Raw genomic sequence first — 12,689 nt, forward strand, 5'->3', positions numbered from 1 at the left:
ATTGTTTCACCTGACATTTTGCTACTCTGTGTGTGTGTGTATATGTATACATATAAAAATAAATAAGAAAAAATAGACTACTCATTTGTGCTATTTGTTTATACACAACATGGGAACAGTTTCTGTCATGCTGTTGCAGCTTGGGAGCAACCCACAGATGGGGTTTTCTGGAGAGCAGCACTTACCTATGAGAAACCAGCACAGCTCTACCGTCGTCCTGCACGCAGGCGATGAACCTCTCCAGCCAGGAGACATCGCCAATCTAGGTGTATTTTCAGGAAAACAGTTTGGGGCTTCCATTTACATCTGGGGGGAATGGAGTTTTGTTCTAACCTCAACGCCCAGCTGAGGTTTGCTTGTGAACGTCTGGGAGCTCCATGCCTGGGAGAATTGGCACCTGTGCTTCAAACCTGCTGATAGCTGTTGTTTGTTTAGGTGTTGTCCGAGCGTGTGAACATGGGGCTGTTTGCTTGATAGGGGTGGCTGAGTGAAGCAAACAGCAGGCAGGGACGTATGTATAGAAATTAAGCTTCAGTGCTGAGACTGTCTTAATTTTTCACAAAGAAAAGTGTTCTGCTCAAGTGGTGCGATGTGGGATTTCTTGTGTTGTGTTTATGTTCCAGTTACGGGAATTGTCTGAACAGTTGTCGTAAGGGCTAATATTAAGTACAATTTTCTGTGAATACCATAGTTTCTGTGACAGAAATGTTTTACTGGATAGCGTACTTAACAATTTATCATTTTACCTGCTATTACCTGCTATGAAAACCCATACATTGTTTTACGATAGCAATGTTAACCAGCAATGCTTCTGAAAAGGATAATAAATAACTCCCTATCTGATATACTGAGGGGAGTGTGATCAGACGGCAATGTCCGGAGTTGAAACAAATATGTTGAATAGAAAAGTTTAAATGCAAGCAGCATTTTGCATTTTTAAAGAATTTTTATTTGTTTACATAATGGTGTTTACATTCCCTGGAAGAGTGAAATGCATTTGACCAACAGTGTGTCTCTTCTCTCTTAGATTACAGAAGTTTGCGGAGCCAAGCGCGTGGGTTATTTTGGTCCTGCTCAATTTTATATTGCTTTGAAGTTAATTGCAGCAGCGCAGTCAGGTTTCCCAGTACGGATTGAGAGCATTAAGAATGGTAAGTAGCAAATTTTGCTTGCGGCGCTATGCACTTGTTTTTCACTTTCTTTAATGCTTGTCAGCTCTCCGTGGTGGTAAACTTTTCTTTTAATGTGTCTATGAAACAATTGTATTTTGAGGAGCAGAGAAAGAGTAGAAGGTAATGTTACGTTCTTTAAGTGACTGGTAGAAAATTGCAGTGAATTACACGTATGGCAAAGCTGAGATGACATCCTGCTCTGGAAGAGGCACTACCAAAGGAACAGCACGAATGACAGCTGATCAGTGCTAGGGATGCATTTCTCTCTCACCTTCAGCCTCTAGTCGTGACAGCTGTGCAGAGTGGGAGCCGACAGCTACTTTGGGTGGAGGCATGTCGTGGGGGGCGTGGGCAGGTCGGGGTCCCCCCGCACAGGGCGGCTTGCAACACTCCTCTGTTTTAGCAAATAATCCTGCTGAAATAAATGGGTGATAGTGACAAAACCATAATGCTTCCTATCAGTAGGTACGAAAACGTGTATCACATGTAATTTAAAACAATTTAAAACAGCTTTATTCTTCCCAATGAATTGACAGTAATACTAAATGTACCATTTTTGGTGGAGAAAAATGCTTCTTAAAAGACGCTTATCAAACTCAAGTGATGGAGAGAGAGAGCAGGTCCCTTTTAGCTGCGAAACCTTGATAGCGACTAAATGGAAGGAACTCTATGTTCTTGCCTTGGTGATGCATGCTCCTGCCTTGGTGCTGCATACTCTGCCTCAGCAGGGCTCAGGCTTCAAAACATGTGGATTTTCCCTCGGGCTTGAGCCTGAACAGGTTTGAACCCTTAGCTCCCATATCCCAGGTGGGTGTTCGAATCGTGCCGTGAGACTGTGCTCTGGGCAAGAGCGCTTGCCACCATCCCGCTGAAGGCAGCGATGCAACCAGCCACAAGATCAGAGAGGAGGCAGGAAAGGCAGGACCTACCCACAGCCCCGCAACTGGGTCGCTGCTCCCAGCGCGGTTTCTGCTCTGCTGTCCCTGCTAAGGGCAGTGAAATGTAAAATATACCTACGTTACAAGGCACAGGGAGGGTGTTCCCAGGTCCGCCCCATTCCCGGGTGGGAAGCCGGGCTGGCGCAGGGCACGTGCAGACCTCTGTGAGCTGAGCTGCGGCGATGCAGAGCTCCCGACCAAGTGGAGGGGATCGGATGCAGCCGGCACGGTTCGCTGGCAGGGGAGTTTAAACCAGGGGCGGCCTGGATTTGTCTGTCAGTTTTCCTTACAGGCAGCTTTGCACTCTCTCTTGCACTGCCGTCCTTTTTAAGGATGTTAGTTTGAAAACAAACAAAAAACAACAAACTAAATTAGAAACCTGAACTAAGCGAGATTTACTGTGTATGTTTTACAAGTCCAGCATCTGCAGATAATCCACAAATTTGAGTGAAGAAGGGTACTTGCAGTCCTTGTATTGATATCCTGCTTACTTACTGACATGCTTCCAGTGCTAATTAAATTTTCTCTTGAAATGTACGAGTGCCTTTAGAGTGGGGTGAGTAACATGCACCAAACTCCAACTGATTTCTTTTCCCTCCTGGTAGTAGCTCTAAGTGTCAGTGATTACAGAGGTGATGTGTGGCTTTGCTCGGTTTTGAGCGTTCTGTTAATTTTAATATTATTGATCTTTCAGGATGACTGTGCACAAAAATAAATGATGTTTCTTCAAAATAATCATGAACTGCCTTAAAGAGTGAGAAAGTGTCACTCTCCTGCTCTGCAGAGCAGATGCGACATGGGACCTTCTGACACGGTCATCTCACCAGGCCTTGATGGGATCTCTGAACCCTACCATTTTTAATTTGTTCCTTTTATGATGGCAGCGTTGAGGATACTGTGATCCTGACTGACTAATTCATCAGTCCCACAGTTTCTGTGGGAAACCATTCTTTTCAGTACAGACAACGTTTTCAAGGCAGGAAATGAGTTTGCTGCCCGCTTTAATAATGTGCACAAGGCTTATTTCTTTCTCTTTGCATGGAGAGATTATATATGAAGCTAGTGAATGTAGCTTTGTGTAACATTCGCATTTTTGTTCAGACATAAAATAATCACAGAGGTGCCACACTTATAAACGTTACAAAATATAAATAGTACTCTTTTATAGATAAACTTTTCATTGGCTTTACAAGACGATACTGCTTAAAGTACTTCTAATGTTCTGTCGTCTCAAATGAATTTTTCTCTTTTAATGAAGAATTGCCCCTGCCGCGGTTTATGGCGCTGAAAAATGACAGTGAAGTACGTTATGGGACTCCAGCAGAACTCCATGGAGTTAAATTTCAGGTTCCACATGCAACTTTGGAAAAAAATTCCTACAAAAGAACAGATGAAGGGGACAAACAGGTAACAGGCTTGTCGCTTCAGGCCAATATGTTGTTGTGCTTCCTCCTTTTGGGTCCAGTCCTGTAAATGATTACGCTCACGTGGGCTTACTCAGTTTTGCAGTACTAGACAGGAGATGAAGTCCTGACGCGCAAATAATCCCCATCGGGGCTGTGCTCTGGTTTTGATGCATCCCAGTTGCATCCCTGATGGGAATTTCTCTGTATAAGCTTGTATAAAGCTGTCAGCCCTGTAATATTCTGTATAAATTCTTTCAGTGTTGTTCTCCTACTTAGTCCACCACTGTTTCTTGGAGAGGACATGGGGAGGAGCAGCAAATAGAAATCTGTCTGCGAAACAGAACAGGAAACAGAGTGATTTCTCATGACCAGTATGATCCTTAGTCACTACAGAAATATTCAATTGGAGAAGAGGTGTTGAATCACGAGCCACTATGTCTGGGTGGGATAAAGCCACCAGGTTTTCTTCCATTTGAATCTCCCCCAGGAGTAGTCCAAAAGAAATCTGCTTTTCTTTTGTCCTCAGTGAAACATTGTCCCAGTGTCCATTGTTGCTCATTTAATAAAGCTGTCTAGGGGAGATTTGTATTACCTTTATTTAGGAGAGTTGAGAGCTCTTATTCAGATACAAGCAGCTTCACAGCGCAACCTTGATTTTCATAATTTTGCCCAGACCTTCTCTTCTGGTACCGTATCAGGTCATGTTGTAAATGCCTGGTGGCAGGCGCTTTATCTTCCCACGATGTGCACGCACATTTATCACACAGTGCGCTGGTGTGAGTAATGGCGTTCCCAGCCTGAGGTCAACCAACGGGAACGAGCTGATGACAAGATACACAGGTGGAATAACAAACTGAGGAAGAAGAGCATGTATGCCTATCTGCCTTTATGTACTGACACTGAAGCAGAGCGCTGCCCTCAAACCCCTGGCTCCATCTAGGTTATCTGTGTTGTATTATATTTTCCTTTTTACACAGGAAACTGTTTCAGAATCACATCCTCTTCTTAAACAATCTTTAAGTCAAGGTAAAGAGAACGCTGTAGGATAGATACCCAGTAACACCTACAAATCCACAGAGCGCTTAAAGACCAATTTGGAGATTTATTTTATTTTTTTTTAAGTGTGTTATATGAAAAATGCTCTCCCACAAAGAATGCACTCACCCTAACTAAATGTGTTACGTAAATTCAAAGATATCCACTCACATTAAGCATTCTACATATACTTCCTCAGACACTTTTTGGAAGTAAAATACCTTAAGCTGTTCATTGTAAAGCTCTGCTATGGCATTGCCATGCTTTACCCCTAGAAGGCTCAATACCAAATTCTGTCTTTACCAGCTTTTGTTTTGTAAGGAGTCTTTTCTTGGAAATAAAGGGCCTCAGGGAACTACAGCGTTTGCGTTTTCTTTGTCCGTCATGCCGTATGCGTTCAGATCCCCATGCAGAATTAGTTGGTTGTTTTGCTGTCATCTCAGAATTCCGTTTTGTGTTGGTGTGTTTTTGAAATAGGAACCCAAGTCTCCACCGATGTCTCCAATCTGCTCGCCTCCTGCTTCTCCATCTACTTACCAGAGAATACCCCTAAGTTATGGATATGGTAAATCAAGAAGTGGGCTGGAGCAGCAGCATGGAGGTAGGATAAAAATTGGGATGGGCACATTGTATTCAGTTTTTTTATTTTTCTTCTCAGAAGCATCCAAATTTCAAATGCAATTGACAATCAGCCTAATGATTTTAACATCTAATTAGACCTGTATTTTGGAAAACGATTCAACCATTTAATTTTGATTGTTCGATCCTGTTCTCTTTCTGGTAAATTAGATTTATGTGTCACTGCTCACAGATAAATGCTAATACCTAATCTCTGACAAGACTATGTGCAATATATCCCAGTGACAGCGTGTTTGTGAGTATTCTCAGAGTGCATGATGCTTTTGGTTTCATTAGAGGGGAAGAAAAGCCCACTCCTGATTTCAGTAGCCGCTATATTAGTTTTCAGATTGGCAGTGAACCTTCCTTCGCAGGAAAGGGTAATAATCTCTCTGGTTTCGTAATGGAAATAACAATAGGACATGAATATAAAAACATTCCCACAATGTAACTTAGGCAAAACAGACAAAAATAAGGCACTACATAGGTGCTCTGTCCTCGATCTCACTGCCGTTAGAGTAGGTGGGAAAACATTCCGATTTTTAATAAGAGGGTAGTGGGGCAGAAGCCAGTTTTACCAAAGCTTTACAAGCTCCTCTTAATAGTAAGTTGCCTGTGCTTTCCTAATTGCAACATGTGGTGACGAAGATGGTGGCGATAGCAGGCACTGGTGTGTAACATCCCTCCATCCTCCCTCCTGCTTTCAGTTAGTGAGTTTGCAGTGAGTGAGGAGTGGAGCATGCTAGTCCTTTAGCTGTTGTCCTCGTTTACAAATGAGTGAAAAAAGACAGAGCTATTACAACATTTTGAAACTCACTACAGCCATGGTAAGAATGTGGTCAACACTATCAAGTGGCCTTCACATGAAAATCATACCAGTACTGAGTCACAGGCATTCATTTGCTGGTTAAGTAAACTGCTCTTTGTTCAGAGATGGGATTTTTACCCACCCCACCCATGGCATAACTGATCAAAACAGTGATGGCCGACTTCTGAAATAAGCAACACTGGCAAGGTTGTCTTCTGGTACGACACATCTTCTGCTCCAGTCCAGAAGACGTGTGGCAGATGGCCCACGCCCTGAAGAGCCGGGCAGGAGGCGACCATCGGGAGCAGCCGACCGTGTTACACCGTGTGCGCTCTGCTGTTTTCTGGGACTCTGTCCCAGATCTGTCAGTGCTATGGAGGGGTGGGTATTTCGGGTGTTGGGTTTTTTTTTTTCCTCTCAATTTGGTTGCAATCATAACTTCAGTGAAATTTCTCATGGAGTCAGCGGCTGTGCAAAATGAGTAGAGGCAGCAGTGTCCAATTCAGCTGTCAACTTCTTCTAAAATTAATAATTTAACTGCTTGAATTTTTAAGATGATAAAATCCCAGAGGTGTAGAACTCTGTGGATATTTTCCAGAAAGGGAATTTCTCCTATTTTCCAGAAAGGGAATCTCTGCTATTTTAATCCCACTGGGGATACTTCAGCCGCATGTGTTCTCAGTGGCAGTAAGCGGGTAACATTTTATGTTCCATGCTGTACCAAGTGCCAGGCTGGGTGGCCTACTGGTTCTTCCTGGCCTTTTAAGGTTAGGACCCTTCCAGTTTTCTGAAGAGCACTCGCAAGGGTGGGTGTGAAAGCCACCGCGTTGGTGTACGCGCAGGAGGTGCCGGTGCCGCAGCTCCGAGCTGGGTGGGCTGTGCCGTACTGCACGTCTGACCCTGACGCTGGACGGCGTGTCTTCAAGGGCAGCCCTTCGCCCTGCAGCCGTGACTATATGCTCTTTTTTTCTTGATGGTTTCGGAAGTTTTTCTTGGTAGCAAACACACAGCAGTGTGGCCTTGTGCCTAAATCTCCTCTCCAAGGGCGTCTGTATGTTTGCCAACTTCCTTCCCGTGTTTTTGTTTTTTTTCTGAAATTAGAAGTTACTTGTACAAGAATAAAAATAGATACCAATACAGGATGAGACCACTCAGGAAAGCAAGGGGGTTAGGGGTATAATTTTTAAGGTCTTCCTGAGCTCAAAATTTTAAAGATTTTTTGGTCTCACTTTTCATCAAGAGTTTTCAAGTTCTGTCTATCTAATGCAGACTGTCTTTGTAGTGGTACATTTTAAATACACTGGCAGCAGAAGTTCTCAGCTCTGTAAGGGTTTGCAAGTGAGTTGCCTTTGTGTTTGCATACTTGACCTATTTTTAAAACATTGTTCTTAAACATGCTGTTATGTCACTGCTTACTATATTTGGCTGCAGTGGAACGTAAGTGACGTATTTTAGCAAAAGAAGGAGTAATTGTTACTTTTCTTTACTAACTTTACTCCAAATAATGAGAAATGGTGAGTCACGTATTTTGATTTTCAACGGAAATTGGGGAAGGGGGAAGAAGAGTATATGGAAAATTAGTGATTTACTGTTTGATAGCATTGTCAAAGCATATTTTTTTACAGCTCAGTTGAATTATTTCTTCTTGTTTGTAATGCATTCTTGTGCTATATATGGCTATAAGTATATAAACAGGCTATATAAATGTATATTTCAACATGATGAACAGTGATTTCTGTTATCTAGTAATATATAAGTGACAATTTCTATCAGTAATGTCTGAAGAAGAATGATGTAATATGAAAGACAAGTATGTGGCTGGAATTTTGTTGCAGAAGTCAAAATGGACTTTGATACCATGATACTAGGTTCACTTGGCAGATGCTTGACAAAATGGACTTTGATACTGTGATACTAGGTTCACAAGCTAGATTCTTGACCTTGTGGAATTTAATTATTTTCTTTAGCCTAGCAGAATCTTTTTGATTATCCTTTCCTTTATATACTTTATTTTAAATGTCTGTAGCTCCTTATGAAGTCAGACACTCTACTCACCAGCAGGATGGACCATCATCAGGGAATTACGGAGCCAAACCTGCACTTGCCTGTTCCACTCTTAATCGGGTAATGAATTGCATGTTTTTCTTTAGTGGTACTACTAATAAAACAATAGAGAAATTAAAAAACAAAAAAAAGGCAGAAGAATTCTCACTTCAAAAATAAACAGTGTTCTCCATGGTGTTTTTAGACTAGAGGCTGAAGCGTGCTTTTTTAGTATATGAAGAAGAAAAAAAAAAAAAACTAATGGGAAGGAGAAATTGAAACAAATAATCCAATTAATTAAATTGCTGAAGCTAAGTAGAATGAGAAGCACCAAATAGCATAGATAGGAAAACTAGACTGAGAATCTTCAGTTCAAAAGTAAAAAAAAAAAAAAAAGATGTTATCCTAGCAAAAGTAAAACATTTTCATTTAAAATATATGAGGTTTCACAGAGATTCCTGCTTGATTTAGAATGCCGTCTCTAACACATGGACAGAATTTATGGTCTAATATTCTGCATATTCTGTTTTTTCACCCCAGTTGGTTAAATAGCATCTCAAACAGAATAAATGAATTTCTGGATATTTGTTTGCTTTTATGAGATGGGTCCTATGTTTTGCTGCTGGTTGCAGAAGCAGATCTTTCTGATGTTCCGGTATGCCTGCTGTGCACTGACTATGCAAACAGGTAGTTTGCCCTATGGAAGGACAAAGCTCTCCTAAGGGAGAGCTTTTCCTAAATAAGTAAGGCTGGGACACGCTGTACCTTATCTCTAGTGCTAAGCACCCCGCACCCATAATAAAATGACACCTGAGCCTCAGGAAAAGATCTACAGGTAGTTTCACATAATTTGTGCTAACTTGAAATGAAATTGGGTGCATTTGTTTAGCACTTTGAAATGAAAATTAATTTACAGCTTTATGATGTTGCCTGTTTCGGGGATCTTTTGATGTATTTCAGAACTGGTGTTTTGCGTTTGATTCTTAGGAGATGGATGGGTATGTCAGAGAAAGGGTTGTGGAGCTGCTTGGAGCCTTATTATTGTTTGTTCTTGCCCTCTCTGTTTTAAGTGTTGTCATCCAGGCTTAAATCTTGAATACTAAGTCATTCCAGTTCAACAAAGGCATTAATTGTACCGGCAGCCCTCTTCTAGACACCACCACCCAACCTCCCTTAAACAAGTAATTCAGAAAGGAAAGGCGTAAATGGATAAAATGTCCTTCTCCTCCAGAATATTCTTTTTCCTGAAGGAGAATTTTTACCTAAAGCATGGGAAGGTCGAGGAGGTCTGTAGGGGCTTGCATGTCTCCCTGGCTCGGCGTAATGTGTGCAGAGATACCTGGGTGAGCTGAGGGTCCAGAAGCGGTATAGCTCCGTAGTTACAGCGCCGCTCCTAGACTAAATACACAGTTTCTTAGCAGAGCTAAATTTTCATGCACCATGCTGTAAAAATACAACTTTAGGTCCTTCACTGGTTCCATCCGTTTCAAGTGTGCGGTTCAGGGTTGTAATGCATGGCAGCCAAAATGAACCCCCAAAATGAATCCAGAGGTAGTGAGGTATGGCTTGGACTTCCCTTTTTGCAGTCAGCAGTAGTAAGATTTCGTTTTTCTTTTAGCTTCAGTCACGTAAACTTCTTTTAATTGCCTGGTTAAAGATACCTAATATTAGCATCAGCTTTAACAGGTAAGTAGTGGGATGGTAATCAGGGTAGCCATTTCTGCTTCTCATCTTTTTAAAATACGTGTGTGCTAATAGAAGAGAGTGAATCTGGTTTCCTGCAGTTGCCAGTGCCCTGCTTGGCCCTTCTGGCCCCCCGCCTGCGGCCGGTGCCAGTGTCCCTCCCTTCAGTCTCTTTCAGCGGAGCGGGAGCAGCAGGACAGCAGCGCCCACTACTCCGATGACCCTTGGAGGATAACGGAGGAGCAGCGAGACTACTACATCAACCAGTTCAGGTCCCTGCAGCCCGACCTGAACTCCTTTATTTCAGGTAATTTTTATCAACCACTGTGCGTGTGAAGTAGAGGGACCAGGCTGAGAGCTGAGAAGTGTTAAGTAGATAAATTAATTATTTTTTCTCTCTGGAGTGAGCTTATGAGAAAGAGTTGATTGTGTTTTGTTTTTAAAGGCGGACAATTTATAGAGCAAACCAATACTGTGGCCATTATGTTTTTTTCCTAAATATCCTGATTTTAGAAAAATAATTACATCTAAGGGAGAAGTATTGGCGATTCAGTAAAAATTAAAATGAGCTCTCTGTATTTGATCCACTATATTTGTGAATCACACCTACAGTGTATATTGAGCTGCAAAAACCCTTAAGGTTGTGCTTGCTTTCCCCGCAGAAATGTGGCAGCATCCACATGATGAAGGTGAAGCACACAGTTAACTGTCCTGTGTGGTCAAGCCTGAGTGTTTATGGCTCTGAGGGACTGAGATTTTGACCTTTAGGTGATTAAAAGCAAAGCCTGGAGAGCACATACATGGTAAAAGTATTGTTAGCAGCGTATTGAGATTGCATTTCCACCTGGAACAGGAGGATCAGGCTGCCCATGAGAGGAGTCACTGCGGGTACACACAGTTGGTCTGGCAAGGGAGACGTCACAGGTTTTAAATTGAGGTGGTCTTACTGAGCCCTGCTCTGTTACTGGGCTTCAGGAGGCTCAGATCCAGCCAGAAGTTTAAATAAATTACCTGCTGCTGACAGAAATTAGTGCTTCACCAGTTCTTTGCCTCAGTTAAGTTCCCTTAATATAGTTTGCTTGAAAGAGAAAATGGTTGTTCAACAACATGGTATTTCCTCACAGACTTACGTATGTCTGTAACTGTGTATGTATGTATATATGCATATACAGCCTCTCAGGTAGCTGTGCCTTTGCCTTTATGTTGAGCAAGATTCTCAGGCAGTCCTTGCACATCCAAAATGACTGTTTATAAATGATAAATATGAGCTTCCACAGCATCCTAAAATAATTAAGCTGTAGAAATCCTTGCTGCAGGGTGATAGAGGTGCTAGAGCTTTGTCCAGGTTTAAGAAGTTATTTGAGAAATCTGTGATTGAAAAAATCTGTCAGAAGTTACTGAATATTTAAGTGCTACCTGTGGTTGAGAAGGTTCCTGAATCGCAGGTAGTCAGAAGTTGGGGGATATTCTGGAGCTATGTTATTATCACATGGCTTTGTCGTGGTCACATCGTCCTCTCTTGGCATCCAGTGTTGGAAAGGACACGCTGCGCTAGGTGGGTCTCGGACCTGCCCCAGTTACAGGTTTTCTTATGCCCTGCAGCGAGTGATCTGACCTGAAGGTGCAAGGGGAAGGGGTAGTTAGAGACCTGAGCATTCTCTGCATTAGGTTGCCTTATGTTTTATAAGCCTCTCTCCAGGAAGGGCTTCCAGGGTGCAGGGATCTTGTGCTGCCTCTATAGTCTGTGTGTATGGGATGGTGAAATAATGGATTTTTAGCTAGGAGAAGAATGAGAAGGGCTGTTGTGGCAGGGTGAGTGTGGATGCCTGCAGCAGGACATGTGCTATCTGAATCTCATGGCTTTTTTCTTTTTTTTTTTCATAACATTTGAGCCACTGCAGGGAAAAGTCATGGTTGAAGCAGCATCTTGGGAAAGCAGCGCAGACGCTCCAGCCACACACGTGGCTTCTGGGTGAAGCAGAGCCATATGTGTCTGTTATTTCATTGTTGGCGACATACTAATTATGCTGGTTAGAATCACTAGTACTGAAGCATGTTTTCCTTTTATTTATTTTTCCCATACGGAGGGAATGGGGAAATGAGGTCAACAGCTCTGTCGGGCTTTCTCTCTCACTTATTCACCAAGAGACAAATGGTCCAACAGCTGTATTAGCATCCAGTTAATCTGAGCATCTCTCGGATGTCATGTAACCAGCTGCTTCTGGCGCAGCAGCCCTGGCCAAAGGTAAATAATTGGAGAATTAATTTCCAGTGATTGATAAGGCATGTTTCCCAACAGGTTCTGTGGCAAAGAATTTCTTCACAAAATCAAAGCTGCCCATCCCAGAGCTTTCTCACATCTGGTAAGTACTGTAATAGTGTTGGGGATGTGTATCCTGTCTTTTTTTTTTTTTTTTTTTTTAAAAGATGCTTAATTCAAGAGTTCTTGTTAAATTTTGCCAAGTGTCTTCAATTATAATTATTGCTCTTATCTCCAGAATCACTTTCAGGCCCAAGCAGCAGGGTGCTCATTGATCTTCCTGACACGCTTGTTTTCTGGAGAGATGTTCGCCTACTCAGCAGGACTGGGAAGGTTTGAACAGCGATAACACTGAGAGCTGTTCTTAAGTATATTGTAAGCAGCATCATTAGCTCAATGAACTGATTTTTTTCATGAAAAATGAGACAGAGGAGAAGCACCTCTGGAATGTTTTAGATGTGTTGTTGGTTTTATGTTTCTGGCTGTGTTTTGTCGGAGGAGGCCTAATTAATGCCTAATTTTTAGTAAGTACGACTACATAATTCATCAGTGCTTTTCTAATGAACCAGCATACTTACTTTTAATGAGCTTATTTAGAAACGATTGCGGATGGAACTGTACATGATAAAATTTGACAAGGATTCTATTATATTTTCATAAACAACATGGTGCTTTGTAATTCAGTGTCGTCCTTGCCTCTCAGATAGGCAGAACAAACAGTTTTAA

General features: G+C 42.1%; 1 protein-coding gene across 1 annotated transcript in view; it reads left to right on the forward strand.

Annotated features, from left to right (window-relative positions):
- Nucleotides 1-12,689, forward strand: part of REPS2 (RALBP1 associated Eps domain containing 2) — a gene marked incomplete at its 5' end in the record, with an annotated part of 98,671 nt that overhangs the window by 34,314 nt on the left and 51,668 nt on the right. The window contains 6 exons of the mRNA XM_082337607.1: nt 1,028-1,151; nt 3,369-3,517; nt 5,029-5,152; nt 8,004-8,101; nt 9,872-10,010; nt 12,003-12,066. Coding sequence (XP_082193733.1) covers nt 1,028-1,151; nt 3,369-3,517; nt 5,029-5,152; nt 8,004-8,101; nt 9,872-10,010; nt 12,003-12,066 — 698 coding nt within the window. The remainder of the gene's footprint in view (nt 1-1,027; nt 1,152-3,368; nt 3,518-5,028; nt 5,153-8,003; nt 8,102-9,871; nt 10,011-12,002; nt 12,067-12,689) is intronic.

Source organism: Platalea leucorodia, assembly GCF_965183815.1.
Source record: "Platalea leucorodia genome assembly, chromosome: 2".
Taxonomy (NCBI): domain Eukaryota; kingdom Metazoa; phylum Chordata; class Aves; order Pelecaniformes; family Threskiornithidae; genus Platalea; species Platalea leucorodia.